General features: G+C 36.2%; 2 protein-coding genes across 2 annotated transcripts; one reads left to right on the top strand and one right to left on the bottom strand.

Moving 5' to 3' along the window:
* Positions 1–3439: 3439 nt before the first annotated feature.
* Positions 3440–11227, bottom strand: LOC121419572 (neurogenic locus notch homolog protein 2-like). The gene is made up of 4 exons (XM_041614025.1): positions 11165–11227; positions 10676–10903; positions 7249–7353; positions 3440–3675 (listed from the first exon to the last, which is right to left on the bottom strand). The coding sequence occupies exons 1-4, from the start codon at positions 11205–11207 to the stop codon at positions 3440–3442; spliced, it is 612 nt and encodes a 203-aa protein (XP_041469959.1). The 5' UTR covers positions 11208–11227.
* A 4480-nt stretch (positions 11228–15707) lies between these two features.
* Positions 15708–17521, top strand: LOC121420808. Its single transcript, XM_041615441.1, has 2 exons — positions 15708–15733; positions 17075–17521. Exons 1-2 carry the CDS (start codon positions 15727–15729, stop codon positions 17371–17373), a joined length of 306 nt encoding a protein of 101 aa, XP_041471375.1. The 5' UTR covers positions 15708–15726; the 3' UTR covers positions 17374–17521.
* Positions 17522–17947: the final 426 nt, after the last annotated feature.

Below are 17947 nucleotides of genomic sequence, written 5' to 3'. Positions count from 1 at the left end.
ATTCAACAGATATCCCCAATTCGGCCAAAGTTCATTGACCCTAAATGACCTTTGACCTTAGTCATGTGACGTGAAACTCATGTAGGATGTTCAGTGATACTTGATTAACCTAATGTCCAAGTTTCATGAACTAGGTCCATATATTTTCTAAGTTATGACATTTCAAAAACTTAACCTCAGGTTAAGATTTCGATGTTGATTCCTCCAACATGGTCTAAGTTCATTGACCCTAAATGACCTTTGACCTTGGTCATGTGACATGAAACTCTAATAGGATGTTCAGTAATACTTGATTAACCTTATGGCCAAGTTTTTTTTAACTAGGTCCATATACTTTCTAAGTTATGACGTCATTTCAAAAACTTAACCTTAGGTTAAGATTTGATGTTGACGCCGCCGCCGCCGTCGGAAAAACGGCGCCTATAGTCTCACTTTGCTTCGCAGGTGAGACAAAAAGCATATAATTCGTCTTTTGCAGGTTAAGTGATAGTTTGTTCGCCTTAATCCAGTCGGTTACATGTGTGAGTTCAGAGTTTACAATTCTTACAAGTTGATTTGCGTTATCATGAGAACAGAAAATATTCGAGTCGTCTGCAAACAGTATGAATGTTAGTAAATTTGAACTTTTTTTAATGTCATTGATGTACGTAATAAAAAGAAGAGGGCCAAGTAAGCTACCCTGAGGTACTCCGCATGTGATAGGAAGAGTAGAAGAGGTAGCGTTGTTAACTGATACGGATTGAGACCTATCTGTTAGGTAACTCCCGAACCAATCCAAGGCCTTCCCCATAATACCTATCAGAATACGGCCCATTATGTTTTTAGAGTGAAGAGCGTAAATGCTTCTCTGCAGGAAGGAAAGTTCCCCGAAGATCCAAAACTTGCACACGTATAACCGCTATGCTGAAGAAGCCGTCACTTGATGGGGAGGAACTGAGCAGGTTACCGCTCCATATCAAACCTTTATCCCTTGCCAAAGTTGTTGAGACTGACGACCGACACATCTGCACCAGGCGCGAATCCAGGAGGGGGCCGAGCCTATTTTTTTACAACCTGCAGAAAAAAATGTACTCTCTGCCTTGATAGAAACTACGAAAAACAGAAAGAAAAGTGAGAAAGAGATATTTGTAGCCTCGTAAAGACCGGCCCGACCCCGAAAGGAAAAAGGTGAGGGGAAGAATTGAAAAGTATATACAGTGCGTATAAAAAAAGTTTACACTTCGAAAAAAGTCCTGTAAAATTATACATTTGTAATATAAATGAAGATTTTTTCCACATTTTAACATTGGTACAGGCCAATTTAAGCAAATGACGATGTAACTGCCGAAAAATATTTCAGCTTGACTGAGCACCACTTACTTTTGAAAAGTTAGTGAAAAATTATTTGCGCAGAACTCTGAAATAGTTATGCGAGTAAAATTAGACATTAATCATGAAAACCACAAGGAATTTAGCTAGTAAAATTGACTTGAAGAATGATATCTTTTACCTTTTTTAACTTGTTTCCTTACCAAAAACACTTCGAAGAGTGCATTGAGACCCACCCCACTCCCCCACACACCGAGGCCTTCGTAACATTATTTGCTTTACACTGAGCTGTGATTAACATGAAATGGCTTTAGGCTTGATTTTCGTTTTGTTTATCATTGCCAAGCTTGTGAAAAGTGTGGAGAAACAAGTTTAAATGAAAAATGAAATGTAAATCCAAGAACTTAGTGAAAAAATCCTGGAGATGTCTGATATGAAGTTTTGTTCAGATTCAGTTATGTCCCCAGATCCAGCTGGCACACAAAGGATAAAGGTTGTGCTTACTAAGTGTTGAAATATTAAGTTCGGTGGCAAAATTGTTACAAAATGCTTGAATGTATCCGTTTTATTACAATTGACTAAAAGTGGAAGGGAAATTATTAGAAATGTATCGCAGGGTAAGTTTGATTTCGCCCTTTCTCCTCGACACAGCGTGAAAACGAGCATTTCTGCGCAAACATATTTCTGCGAGCTTTACAAAAAATGGACAGTGCTCACTCAACTGTAACATTCTGTCAAAACTATTACTTTCATTGGATAGATGAGACCCAAACCCAAGATTATATGTGAAAAAATTACTTACATGTTGTATATCTTTTAATTCCTAGGGCTTTTTCACAGTTTAAACTCTTTTTTGATACGCACTGTAAAAAAAATCTTCTCGCGCTTCGCGCTCGCATTACCTGTGCAATGAATCCCATTAAAGTGGGGTAAATGACACTAAATTAATATAATCCAGTTCTGATATCAATTTGCACTCAATGTTTTAGCTCGCACATCGAGCTTTCATTATTTTGATTTACACAAATTGTTAATGTGTATAAAAAATTTTAGCTCGCGCTGTGCGCTCGCATTGTTCGATCTGTGAGATACGTATCCTCTTTACAAATTCTTACCAAAGTTTGTCAAAAGGCTCCTTTATCATGTCAGTACATGTATATCAAAAAATCAAGCTCATGCTTGACGCTCGCATTTAATTGTTTGAGACACACAGCTCGTTTTTTCATCTAAATAGAAACGAGCTTAGACTATCCATTTTTCAGGTCTGAATATCTAAAATTTTGAGCTCGCGCTTCGCACTCTCATTATTTAATTGGTGATACTTGTATCTTTTCATTAGTCGCTAAAAACATTCCTAATTGAGTCCCTTTTCACGTTACTATGATAAAATTTTGACTCGCGCTTCGCGCTCGCATTGTTTAGTTGGATACTTATCTTTGTTCATGATTATAAAAACTGCTCTGAATCTTCAGTTCCAAGGACATAAAATATCAAAGATTTTTAGCTCGCGCTTCGCGCTCGAATTATATATTAAGACCACATGAGATACCTTATATTGTTAATAGCAATAAAAACTAACATATACTTTAAACTTCAGTCTTTAGTTAAGACTACCCCCTGAAAAACCAACACAAAGACAAAAAACAGATTATTGCGGCCAATCGAGAAAAATGTTGATGAAAATATTTTTCGCCCCCCCCCCTATTTGCGAAAGCTGGATCCGCCCCTGTGCACTCGGACCTTCTCGAGACCATGCAGTTTGTCTCTTAACGGCACCACTGGTTTCTTACATCCGCAGTGTGACATGGAAGCGAAAAATTCCCCCAATTAAGTATCGCCATCCCCTCCACCTACCCTGTGATTTGGGACAACAAATAAATATTTTCTGTTTCATCTGTTTATTGTAGCTCCCGTCAGGACAGCGTTTTGCTGGTAAATGCCAAGGTGATATATAACCAATTACACAGGAAACATACTACGTCTAACATCAGAAAGAGTGGCTGACCTTATGGACGACAGATATTACTCTCGGGCCTTTTTATCAAAGTGGAGACAAAGGCAAATTCCTGAATCAAATAAATATAATATTCGAATGGTATTATTAGAAGATTTAATAATAATAAAAAAAATGCTACATACCATCGGCTCCTTTATCTTTAACAGTCTCCCTGTTTCCCCCGTCATCGTCGGCTCGACATACAACATTCGACTCGCTGTCTACCCAGTAGATCTTCTTATCAATAGAATCATATTTGATACGACCAGTGAGAGGTATGAACGGAATAGAACTGAAGCTCAGAGTCTCCTCGATGGCTGAAACATACGGCACTCCGTCAGAAGATTTGATAAAGATTTTTGCAGTTATTGCTGAAATACAATGCGAAATAGAAAGTGGCAGTCCGGGGCCCCGACTTACAAAGAGCTACGATGGATCCAATCAATCGTAAAATCCATCAGTGTCATAATTTTGTCTACATACAATTTTCAAAATGTCCTTTCTAAACAAAGGCAAACACACCAAATTGTCAAGAAAACAATGAATTCATGTAATTTACGTCATATCTAGAAAACATTTTGAACATTCATGCATTTTAGATGTTGACGTTGCTGGCCGTCCATAGTTGTGTTGACCGGATCAATCGCAACTCTTTGTAAGACGGGCCCCAAGTATATAAATAACGAGATCAGTGCGCTAACACATATATAGTTTGCACAGTAAATGAGATGATCAACTATGCTGGATGTCAAAAACTCCTATCCTATCTACAAGAGGTCCCAGCGGCTCCGATGCCCTGGCAGAAAAGAAATGACGGTGTTGCAATCACCTTACATTAACACAGTGAAAATTTTGGTTCAACTAGAAAATAAAAGGGGCAATAATCACAAGTTGTTATATATAAGTACAATTGTAAGAGCAATTACATTCAGTTTATTTAGTCATTTTCTCTTTAAGGATATTTATAGGATAGAATGATAAAGAATGTTCCACCAAAGCTTTGTTGGACATTGTTTGGAGTTATTTGTTGCAGTATCGTAACAAATAGAATAAGGGCATACTTGAATGGGGCACTTGAAAAGAGGTTTAAAAAGGACACATCTGAAGAGGAATATCTTTATGAAATGAAAAAGAAGTTGCTGAATTGGGTAATGACGATTTTTTAAAGGGAGTTTTAAAGTAAAGATGCATTTGCAGTGGTAAACAGAACGCTAAATTTAGTAAATGGGTGCTGATTGCATGTGGATGAAAAGAGCGGGTTTAGAAAGGCAACTTATTGCTATACGAAAACGGGGATTTTTACAACATATAAAGGGTCCTTCTAAGATGAAAGTGGCAGTGACACATTGTTGAGGGGGCATTATATTTTTTAGGGTAAAAAGCGACACTATTTGTGCTTGAAATACCCATTCCCACTCCCGAACGCCGCCCATGTGTTTTGGCAACAACCAGGACCCTGTGGAATCCAGCTGCTGGCATTAGTATTATAATGAATGTATCTTCATGCTTTAGGAATCCATTAACATAATTACCATAATTCATTTTCAGTTCTCTTCTTGTTCTCTAGTATTTGTTACATTTCTTTGTGACTTTACTAATGAGATTGGATTGTTCATGGATACAAATTCTCTAGCACTCCTCTTCATCTCCACCTCTGGTCTCTGCGTAACACAAAGGTTTGCAATCAATCGCTAAATACCAATGACCAATCAAGATCGTCGTTGCACGCACACCCTGTCTAAAATACTGACCAGGAACCAATCGGTGCGATTCTTTCATAATTGCAATTACATCTGCCTTGATGATTTTTTATGATTTTAACATCATTTCGCTGTATACAACTTACGAAAATACGAATGACATAAAATTAACCATGCACCTTTTCTCAGTATTAAAGGTAGTAAATGAAAAGCGATCCATAATATTAAACAAAATAGCTCATCTCATTATTGAAAGACCGTACAAAAGTAAAAAAAAGGACAAGAGTAAAACAACCAAAGTGAAAAATTCAATTTGTGGAAAAGGATCTAAGAAGTGTTGGAAAAGAAATGCTTCAGTGTAATTGTATGGGGATATTTTTTTCCTGATATGCCACTTTGAAATATTGTATTACAGTGATGTATTTTTTATTTGTTAATCATGAAAAGACCAGAAATTGTATAAATAGAACAAAATAATATTAAGTACATCGAGTACATCCCAATGTCATCGTATTTCTCTCACCGGTTCCTAAAGATTGCTGATAACATTACCGTGATTGCTATTTTTTTACCATTTCTTTAACTCGGGAAGACTATTTTGCAGCGCACAAGCATTTCAAGTAATTAATTCCTATCAGATGACATGAGTGACCTCATCTAGATCGCCTACATCACAATGAAAAACAAATCCTGCTGATGGAAATAAAACCATGATTGGGATTCTAACAAAACGGGATCTGATTGCAAGGAGGCAATAAGAGCCATTAGACCGCGACGCTCCACATGATAGTAATAATATGCAAAAGGATTGGTCCTTGGATACCTTCCACCGCCGCATTATTTTCTTATGTTTTTTCGGCCTTTTCATTAATTTTCTGTTCGGAGTCATTTTATTAGGCTTTTACTTTTTTCAAATCCTCGTCTCAAGTTTTACAAAAGGAAGAAATTTTCACCCGAGTTCTTGTCTACCGTTTGGGAACTAATTATTAGACCACTTTCCTAGTAAACTCATATACAGTGCGTCCCAGAATTAACGAAACCGAGATTTAGCGATCATTTATCATAACTTAATCATAAATAGAATAGACAAATGACCTACCGACTTAAAGCTTAGAATCTCCTCTTTCATCTGATATTACTCAGGTTATTTCTTATTTACGCATGAGTGAGCAAAAACAATTTGAAGAAAGGATACCAAAAACTGATTTGGCGGGGGGTATCTGGGTTTCAAAAAGAAAACCACATTTCTGAAAAGTTCAATATCTGCTCTTTAATTTGGTACCAAAATTACAGAAAATGGTCAAGAAATAAAAAAGTTCTGGTCATTTGAAATAAGGCTTGTATTTCCATAATTTCATGAGATAAACGTGTTTTCACCGGTTTCCCACAGAAGCTTTCGCATGGTGAACAAGAGATTTAATGCATGGCTGATCGTCAACAAAACAGAGTATCTCGAGAGAGAGTTTGAAAGCCAGCCTGGAGAACCTCTTCATTTTATGAAATTATTGAAATTCAAGCCTTATTTCAAATGACCAGAACTTTGTTATTTCGGGACCATTTTCTGTAATTTAGGTATCAAATTAAAGAGGAGATATTGAACTTTTCAAGAATGAGGCTTTCTTTTTGAAACCCAGATACCCCCCGCAAAATGAGTTTTTGATATCCTTTCTTCAATTTGCATTTGCTCACTCATGCGTGAATGAGAAATAATCTAAGTAACATCATATGAAAGAGGAGATTCTAAGCTTTAAATTGGTAGGTCATATGTCTATTTTATTTATGATTAAGTAATGATAAATGATCGCTAAATCTCGGTTTCGTTTTTTCTGGGACGCACTGTACAGTATGTAAATGGAATTCGAACCCGCCAATGTAAGCAATGTAGGTTTATCCCATTGCGCCACGCTGGGATTTGTTTGGGTCATTGCTAATTACTTTATAGTTTTACGATTCGTGTATATATTTGACTTATAATGCTTGTATTTTGTTGACGAAAATGACTCTTTCTATCTTTCTATCCATCCATCTATCTATTTATCTTTATCTAGCAATCAATCTATCTTTTTATCTATCTATCTATTTATCCATCCACCCATCCATCCATCAATCTATCTATCTATTTATCCATCTATCTAGCTAGCTATATCGCAATCGATCTGTCAATCTATCTATCTATCTATCTAACCAGCTCGCATGTTACATGTGTATAATTCCCTGTTTTCAATAAAAGAAAGCAATATTTACCAGTTTCACAATTTCTTCCTTTGAAGCATGGTAAGCAGATGCAGATATGTCCGTCCACTGACTCCTCACAGGACCCCTGATTCTTGCATGGATTTGTGTAGCAATCTGAGAACAAAGAATTTGATTTTTTTTGTTATTCTTCTTCTTATAATAATGAAAATGATAATAATCAGCTTTTATATAGCACTTAATACATCGGCAAGACGTGTCTAAGCACTTTACAGATATATTATTACCCCGGTCATCGGATTCAATCAGTCATTCCCACACATCCTCCACTCCCTGGGGAGTATTCCAGTCAGTCGCCGTGTAAAAACGGTACACAGCAATCACTGATCAGAGAAAGTACAATGCATCCGAACCAGTAATTAATTAGGTTTATATAAATAAACCAGATCTATAGATCCATCGTGATTTGAGGATAATTGAACTTATTTTGACATACTCCGATGAACTTTGAGTTTGATTCAAGTACATACTTTTACCATTAAGAAGCGACACCTCTCGTATGGATGGGCAATGCAATTATTATTAATTAGTGCACATATACTGTTATATTCTTTGTGGGCAAGCTAGGATGACCAGGGTAGTATGTAAAATGCTTATGAACATCCTTGAGTTGTGTTATTAAGTGCTATGCCTGTTAAGAAAATGGAAGATAATTAATTACAAGTGTTGTCAAATCATACAAAAACAAGCTTTGTTTATGGCAATGAAAGGTAGCGATTCCGTCCGAGTGTTTCTATGACAAAGCATTAAGCAGTTTGTAGTCTTCACGGTACATCACGTATAATACAACAGCAGCAAAATCAACAATAAAAAATAATGACAATAAAAGTAATAACATTGATAATGATGATAACGACACTATGAATAATAATAATAATTATTATAGTAACAATGATAATTTTGTTTTGTAGTAGTCTTTATTATTAGGAGTGGGCTATACATGGGTCAAAAATACTTTTTTTGTAATTTCAATATGGGAACATTTTTTTATTCCTTGTAACGTATCTCAACATGAAATGACAATATTTTTTGACTCGGGTCCGAGAAAAAAGTGTGCCGGGCCAAAATCCAAAATGGCCGCCAAAACCCCCCGAAATCATAATTTTGGCCACAACTTCTTTATTTGGTGGTCTTTTTCTTTGGTTTTGGTGTCTATTCATATGTGTTTGGGGGCAGGCAATTTGTTTTACCTATAATTTGTACTTTTAAACCATTATTTGTAGAGTTACAAGGTAATTATACCTAAATTTTCCAATTTTTATAGCCTTTTTTTCAGCCAAATAGTAGGTTTTATCGTCCTGGGGTTCTTGGAAATTAGATGGTACGAGGTCAACAATAGCAAGCAGATTCATAGTGCTATATTGCTTTTATTCCTCTACTATGGGTTTTACGGATATTTGTGAAATATATCTCATTTAATTAAAAAAATGTTAATTATCCATAGAGGCTATACAGTATACAATGTACATACTGTTACTGTACATAAATACTGCACTGCATAAAAATGAATTGGCCACCATGACAAGGCCTGTATAAACTATAGTTACTAAGTTATACATGTAGAAATGGGCTCTTAGGTTTAGAATTAGATGCCCAGAAATTGAAGATAAGTTTTGAATCAGAAACTGAGGAAACGTTTTGTCAAATATGTTAATTCAGGGTGCGGAGAAAGGTAATTAACCCCACATCATGGCATTTACAATGTAGCTTATTCTGGGCCCCGTTGCGTAAAATTTATAATTATGTTAAATTAACTTAATGGTAACTTGCATGAATCCTTGGTTCTGAATGGCTGTTGATCAACGTTACCATGATAGTTACCTGACCCCATAAACATAGGCCAGTTACTTAGACATTACAAGAAGGTAAAAAAGCCTCCAAGTGAAGAAGATATGGCTAGATATGTGAAGTACGTATATAATATATATGTGATATTTTTTATGTGCTATTTACGTTGCTGGTTTCATCATGTACATCAGCTGACAAGCAATCAAATTCACAATTCACAATCTAATTTTAAACCTTAGGACCTTATTTTCTATGACACTATAGTTTATATACAGGCCTTGTCATATGTCATGGTGGGCAATGCATGGATATATGCAGTGTAGTATATACAGTAACAGTACATTGTATACTGTATAGCCCGTATGGATAATTAACATTTTTTATAATAAGATATATTTCACAAATATCCGTGAAACCCATCGTAGAGGAATAAAAGCATAGAGCTCTACGAAGCTGCTTGCTATTGTGACCTTGTACCATCTAATATCCAAGAACTCCAGGACGATAAAACCTACATTTGGCTGAAAAAAAATGCTGTAAAAAAGATTGGAAAATTTGGGTATAATTACCTTTTAACTCTACAAATAATGGTTAAAGAGTGCTAATTATAGGAAAAACAAATTGCCTGCCCCCTAAAACATATGAATATACACCAAAACCAAAGGAAAAGACCACCAAATAAAGAAGTTGTGGCCAAAATTGTGATTTTGGGGGGTTTTGGCGGCCATTTTGGATTTTGGCCCGGCACACATTTTTCTCGGACCCGAGACAAAAAATATTGTCATTTCATGGTGAGATAAGGTAAAAGGAACACACAAAAACTGTTCCTACAGTAAAACCAAAAATCACCCATTTATAGCCCACTCCTATTATTATTCATTCAAATAACAATCATACATGATCGAGAAAATATTAAACAAAATGATAATTGCAGCTGTAAAAACACAAATAAAAATAACACCGTAATAAACATAGCAGACAAATTGTATCGGAACAGTGACATGATCCGATAACGAAAATAATGAAAAGGATAATGATTATAATAACAATGATATTGATTATGATATTAATAATAATAATAAAAGACTATTAGAAAGATACAGACTAAAATTAGGTCCTGATATTGTCATCACTCAATGCTTGAGAAATGGGTTTATTTATCCAATTGAAATAATTTCTGTTCTATATTCCTACATTACTAATTCATGGTATACATGTACATACAATCTAGTATGGAGCGGAGTAGTGAAATGCACCATGGGCAGATTTTACCAAAACTAAGGATTTGCATTTAGCTATTGTATAACATTTTGAACATAAAAGAGAAAACAAGATATTTCCTACCACCCCCCCCCAAAAAAAAAACGATGATATGTGAGTGTGTAACAGATATTATGTGGGACAGATGGAGTCATAAAGAGAGAGGGGGAGAGGGTGTGTTTAGGTGTGTGTGTGAGAATAGATAAAGAGGTATGTTGAGAGAGTGTGTGTGTTATAGAGAGGGATGTGTGTGGGTGCGTGTGAGAGAGAGAGAGAGAGAGAGGGAGAAAGAGAGAGAGAGGGGGTGGGAGGGAAATGGAAAAGTGAGAAGAAGGGGATGGGGGGGGGGTTGAGAGAAATTTAAGCTAACCTGGTAGCCGGCATACTAAATGACGATCGACGTTATACATGGCAGGCATATTACCAGGTGGTCTTGATATGACTTTGGGTTGGAGCGTCGTCCTTGTTCCCCCTGGGCCAGTTATCGACTGGCATAAGATATTCGGCGGTAGGATCATCACGGTGGATGAGCTCGATGGTGATGACGATATATCCCTTCTCGGTCTGGTCTTGACCTCGGAACCCCAGATCCCAGCTACTTGAACGAGAAAAAGCAACGTAGAACAATTATTACTTGAAACAAAAATAAATTAAAGTTATTTTTCTCCGAAAATTATACCACATTGATGATGAAGATGTTGGTTTAAGAATAGAGAAGATTATAATTGCATCGACGGCATTGTTTTTATTGATTTTTCTGGTCTCTGTATTGATGGTGGTGGTGCTGATGATGATTATAGTGTTGATATTTGGTTGGATTAGAGTAATAATTCATAATTAATTTTATTTTGTAACTTACCTGTTAGGGATGCATATACTGTGACGCACACCGGTATAAGCATGCTGAGCAAATGTTGAGCCAGTTGGTGAATTTTCTGGGGAAAAAATGACGTTCAAAATAGAAATAAGTTAACAAGTGAATGCTTACCGTAAGCCATTTTATAATCATGTCGAGTTTTATTTACAATCTTGACGCAAAAGATCGGCATGAAGTCAGAAATGCGTTGGTTCGATCCCCGATCGTACCGAAGTCTTGCAAAATGGGGATCTGAGCTGGGCGCTCAGCCATGTAGGTTTGATAAATGTAATAATATAATATTAGCGTATTATTGCAATCACTACGCAGACACTTACGATTGACGCACCAATTCCTTCAAAAATGAAAGTCAGTCACAATTGTTATATATAAGTAGAATTGTAAGAGCAATTACATTAATTTATTTAGTCACTCCCTCTTATATAATGATTAAGAATGTTCCAGAATCATGAGAATGTCCCAGTATAGCTTTGTTTTAGGCACGCCTTTACCTATTTAAAGGGTGAGTAATTCTTGTTATTTCTGAATAGAGATTGCTACACAATAGACTCCTAGTGGCAGTGAAAAGAATAATAGATATGATGTTTACATTGTTAATTTCACTGAGGTTAATCAAGAGTCTTCTTAAATTAGATTGCTCTAGAAATTGGGAGACTGTTCTTTTTGTAGACAACACTACAAGCTTTCAGAATCGTGAATATTGATATATATAAGCTGGCAGTTTCTTCAAGGACATCATCATATCAGACCAGAGTTTCACACCAGAGTTTATGTAAGAGCATGGTTTATTTCCAACTGGACTACCACATTAATCTTCTGTGGAATTGTTTGCACGCCATCAATGAACTGTTTGCAGATACTTTAAAAGGAATAATTCCCAGTTCTCATCGTAACCATCTACCTGTTTTAATGAATGCTTTTCAACCCATGGATTGCTGAAATTAACTGTTAATCATCATCAATCGCCATCATTGTGAACTTTATTTCAGGAATCTTCGCCAACCAACTGGATTTTTTAATGTATTTAATACAGGACCATCATAACTTTGGATTGTCATCAGAACTGACACTTCAAGAGATGTAAGATTAATATTATTTTTGTTTTGTTTAGCGTAATGAATGATCTTTTTCTTGTAATAAAAGAAAAGGAAATAAAATTTAAAACTAAATTTCCATTGTTATTTGTTGCAGTATCGTAACACAATGGAGAGCTGAGAGGGTTTGTCGAAAGTTGATGGACCGGGATAGCAGATCGTCCGGAGATTCGCGCCGGACGAACAATTGCAAAGTTGTTATTTATCCAGAGACCGGGGGCCCGTTGCAGAAAGAGTTGCAATCAATCGCAACTCTAAAAATAATGCGCAACTTGATTTTCAACCAATCAACAGCGCGCATTTAGGACTTGCGATTGATTTCTTTGACTTGCGTTTAAACGCAACTCTTTCTGCAGCGAACCCCAGGACGACACTGTTGTTTTGATTCACCGATTTCCGACAAAGACTATTTTGTCATAGATTATCTATGTTATAGAAAGCGTCTGTGTAGTGATTTCGAAAAAAATCCTATTATCATTGAGATACAAACACAAATAAAATGAAATAACGTTGAAATACAGCAATTCATAACTCGGTCAAGCACGCCACAGTAACCTATATGATTATTATTGGGATATAAAATCGCAAGCAGTCCAAAGATTGAAAATATATGAGGAAAACATTGTCAATTTTCAAATATAATACACAAATTCATTTAAAAATGATATCATAAATATATGAAATTAAGGAAGGGGAAGGGAAAATAACAAATTCACTTCAAATTCAAAAGATTATTGATATAAAATTCTTACGATGAAGGATCGTCATCTAAATAAAAAATACATAAGAAAAAACACAACACCTAAATCTGACCATTAACAAGATCCCCGAATCATTCTAAACAACTTTTCATATGGCGACCTGGCGAGATGACGTATCTTGCAATTTCGACAAGTCGATGGTACTTAAACATCCTCCCCATAGGTACTCGCAAAAATCGACGACAGTCGATATTTCATAATGTCTAGTTTTTCTCGACACCTCTTAAGGGTTTCAAAACGCTCTTCCTTTCTCTTTTCTCCCCTTTCTCTTCTCCACTCTTTATGTATTTTCTCTTTACTCCTCTCTGTTCCTTTTCCTCCCGTATTTTGATTTGATCTTATTTATTTCTGCATTCACATCAATATCAGAATTACAAAATACATATATACAATATTTACATAGGTAATACATGATAATAACAAAATAATAATAGTCGCATAGTATAAATATTGTAAATAAATATTAACAAAAAAGATGTGTTATATATTTTTTCAAAACAAGATTATAAAAGAATGCAGGAGACCGCCATCGTGAGCGATTTTGCTCTTGGTTTGAAAAATTGTGGCTACTGGTTTGTTTCCACCATTCACAACTACCTTTTTTTTATCATACTGGGTGTTCATCGATAAATATCGACACGTAGGTTTAAAAAATTGAAGAAAATAATAAAATACTGAACTTACCATTTCGATCGATGAAAACTAACTAAGGGTGAGCAAAGCAAGTATTTAATTTAGTTCCTTATTTATCGAAAACAATGCTTTGTCAGGTAATACACTTCTATTCAGGAATCTCAGAAAATCGTTAGACCAAGAATACCAGCTGCTTTTAGTGTTGGCGAAAAACCATATATGATATTCATTCACAAAGTAGCAACGGTTGCTGGAAAGTTCATCTCCTGGTTTCACCGCTTATTAGTCCAAGAGATCTCATCGCATATCGGCATAAGCGTAAAGTAATGTACTAATGCAATTATTTTGCTGAAAATGATAGTTGAACTTGAAGGCATACTGGTTCGAAATCAGATTGATGACACTTTGGTACCATTGAGCATTTTTCTTTAATTAACCACGCCCACTTTTCCCACTAGTAATCATAAGTAATCACATAGCGAAATCAGACATGAGTATTCAAAATCTCCTGTAATTCATGTTCATGGTTATGCTTGAAAAATAGTCAATAGCTTAGATCAAAAGAAAAGTGTATTTTATGTATTTACTTACGGATGTATCAGAAGTTCAAGACACATGAAATTGATTTTAAGTTAGATTTTGCATCATTTAGAATAAGCATCACAAAGGTACCAAATCTTCTTAAAATGCTTATAGAACCATAGAATATTGTATGAAATATGACAATTTTTAGGCGATGAAAGTCATTTTATATGCCATTTTGAAGTCATCCTGGATTTTCAGGAAAAATAGATAACTGCATAGGCCTATCATTGTAACCAGTCCATGAGTATTATTTGACTCTTGAAACCACAGCGTAGACACTAAAAGACATATCTCCCTGGTGGATTTTACATGAACTATGTATTAATGACAGCCCTTTTAGACTCCATATTTCGAAGCTTTCTTGAATATTTGGACATACCAAAAAACTGATTGTCCCTGTGACTTACCCTTGTCATAATGTACAACTTGACTCTGAAAACCATTAAAAACAAACCAAATTAAATCACTCAAGTAAAAGATGAATTGTGGATTTTAGAATAAGGATAGCCATCTTGGACGCGAACTTGGACGCCATCTTGGACGCCATCTTGAACGCCAGCTTGGATTTCCAGGTAACCTGGAAGCTATATCCACTCTAACTTGTAGTAATAGTAGGATATGTAGAGTGGATAATGAGTGACTTGTGTCCATTTTCAGTGAATGGCGGTCATCTTAGACTCCATCTTGAAAATAACCACTTTCCTGAATGTAAATGTGCAGGGGGGGGGTCCTCCTCTATTCCCACATTCATAAAAAGTATTTTTAATTATGTCTGCCTCATTATGTAGACCTCTAAATATTTTAAGGTCAATGTATAGCAAATTTGTGCCGACAGCCTTGTTTGTATACACTGTGTCCAACAAAAAATGTTAATGGCTCTCTAGATGGGCAAAATATGAAAATTACAATATCTTTACATCCGTAAATAACCTTTCATTACCTACCAATGGATGAAATTGTATGTGATATGGACCAATAATCACAAGGATGTGAGCATTACACATTAGGAAACCTTTGTAATAAATAGTAGGCCTAAAAAGTGTTGTCAGGTTCAGCTAAGGAGATTTCTTTTCTTATCAAATGGTGCAAATTCTATTCACGTTCTTCAGTGGAAGTAAATCAGCAATTTTCTTTTGTTCATGACTTGGAGAATACCTATTAATTCATCTCCTTCTGGTGAACAGAAAATCTTGCATAGTCCCGTTCGTGGAGCGAAAGAGTGCCATTAGCATGTTTAGGTGATACGCTGTAATAGTGACTAATCATTAACTGGCAAGAAAGAACTTTGTTCGTTATTCAGTCAACAACGTGGAGGCATGACATAATGTTCATAATTATTATATACTGCATCAATATTGCATGTACAAATACGAGGGAATATCGTGCATGTCACTGATGGCAGTAGCATGCACAACACATCTTGATCGGACTGTCAAAGCATCGCACTAACATGGCGGCTTCATATTCAGGCATGGCAGGTATGTAAAGTCTGTTATGATATAATATCCAAGCAAAAACTATCTCTCCTTTTCTGTTGAAAATATCAAATTGAATGTCACAACCCGCCTATGATGTTAGTCATGGTACCATCGCTTAATACTTGTAGTCATGGTAACAACGCTTAATACTTGGTTGGTATGTTTTGACAGTCATCGTTAGTCCTAGGTTCACTGTTACCGCTTTCAGTAACTCGCTGGTCCAGACCAGTCCTGGGCTAAATTTTGAGTTTATGAATGGCTCTGGCTAAAATAGCGCGCGCCATTCCTGAGGATGGTTTGGCGCTGCTTTTATCAGCACCAGACCAGCGCCATCGTAAAAGTAGCGTAAAAGGTAGCGCGGAACGCTTGTGGTGCGAACATTTTAGCCCGGGCCTGGTACGGAGCAAAAAGTCACGAGTAATTGAAAACGATATAAAACCACATCTTAAATGAGTGCCAAATGTCAAATGATTTCACCAATTAATAATCATTCTGATAATGGTGTGAAAAGTTGCAAAAACGAAATATGAGTAAAAAATAGGAAATTGCTAAAAATAATTGTAATAAAATAGAGTGGATTTTAATGATCTAGTTGCAACGCTTACACTCTTAAAATGTGTGCTTTGGGTGACAACTACACAGTATTGGTTGAAAACTACCCAGGGTTGGGTAATTTTTGTAACCAATTGTTGTGTGGACAGTATGTTGCCCAACATTTTAAGAGTGTATCTTTATCATAAAAACAGATAAAGTAATTAGGATGAAGCCCAACATTCCATTCCAGATTAGACTAGGGTTAAACTTATTTCTAATCATGTCGTTGGATACCACCTCGTGCGTCGCCCCGCCCATTTACCCTACATTCAAATAAATTGAAATACTATAGCATTCTTGCTAACCATGTGTGAAGTTGTTTTAAAAAATGAAGACTTTACGTTACAAGATGGAATCGTCTCTGGGAACGTTGAATACTGCGATAGGATTAATTTCCAATAGCACAATACTGGTCATTTAAATCAATTGTCATGTTACATCGGATGCTACGTACGGTACTCCTCTCCATCTTGTGCATTTTGATGGCGTTATTATGGGGCCTCTTTTCTCGAATAGTCGGCATGGTCGGCATGGTCGGGTATACGCGATAGCCCGAGCCGACGCGACAACCTGATGTGATGTGATGGCACAAGCCGATGAACGTGAAAGCAGCGGTGATGTTGTACAAATAGACCTTTGCCTATATAACCAAGTGAGGAGATATTTAACTTTTAACCATTTAACCATTTGAATCCATCACCATCTTCATTAAATGTCATCAACTCTAATTTTATTGCATTTGTATAGAAACAGGCAAGGAGATTAACCAACAACCGCCTTTGACGGACATTAAACTGGATGAGATAGGAGAGGCTATTGGAGACAACCCGAATCTGCTGAGGTTAGGACTACTTCTTGGTTTCCAGGAATCCAAGATACATATGTTTAGGGCCACAAACCACTCTGATGGCCAAGTCACAGCCAAGGGCACCAAGGACATGCTGTTTGCATGGCGGAACAAAACCCGTGGAGCGGACCAGGTCCGGAATCTCCGAGAAGCATTGGAGAAAGCCCAGTTGGTGCTTATAGCTGAAGAGCACCTATAGAAGATTTCCAGTTACACAAACATTCTGAGATTCTGGTTTCTACATGTAGATTGCTGAAGAGAGTAAGGCGTCGAGCAGCAAACAATAATAACGACGTCTTTATCGTAGAAGAGACAAATAACATAACGGATGCCTACATTTGCATATAAACCTTTTTCTATATTTGAATAAATTCCCTTAAATATTTGTAATTCGTATTAAATTATGATTTTTATCGTACTTACTTGATTTACTTGGCTGTATGGCTTAATTTTGATGTAAATTGAATCAATGGAATGAGATTAAACTGATTAAACTAAATGGTTCGGTCAACAAAAAGAAGAATCAATTGACACATAGAGATCATGAGGTGGAACTGGATAGTAATAAGAACTAAAGAATGAGGCCATTAGGGAAGGAACAAAGATGGAAAATCAGGGAAGCAAGACTGAGGGGGAAATGAATGAGAAAAAGAAATGCAATGAACCTGATGGAGTGCTGTTGCTAGGTCAGATGAACAGTGTATATGGGAATTGTGGAGATGGGATAAAGGATTACGATAAAGTATATGATTATGTTGATTGTGAAGATGGAA

This window comes from Lytechinus variegatus, chromosome 8 (assembly GCF_018143015.1).
Source record: "Lytechinus variegatus isolate NC3 chromosome 8, Lvar_3.0, whole genome shotgun sequence".
Lineage (NCBI taxonomy): Eukaryota > Metazoa > Echinodermata > Echinoidea > Temnopleuroida > Toxopneustidae > Lytechinus > Lytechinus variegatus.
The sequence above is the reverse complement of the archived record's forward strand: the minus strand, read 5'-3'. Positions and strand labels throughout refer to the sequence as shown.

Bases quoted from the DNA above. Each gene is read 5' to 3' on its own strand.
- LOC121419572 (XM_041614025.1), bottom strand. From the start codon at position 11,207: ATGCTTATACCGGTGTGCGTCACAGTATATGCATCCCTAACAG. The intron at 10,904-11,164 runs GTAAGTTACAAA...TTCTCGTTCAAG, and splicing joins AGTATATGCATCCCTAACAG to TAGCTGGGATCTGGGGTTCC. The intron at 7,354-10,675 runs GTTAGCTTAAAT...CTTTGTTCTCAG, and splicing joins TTTAGTATGCCGGCTACCAG to ATTGCTACACAAATCCATGC.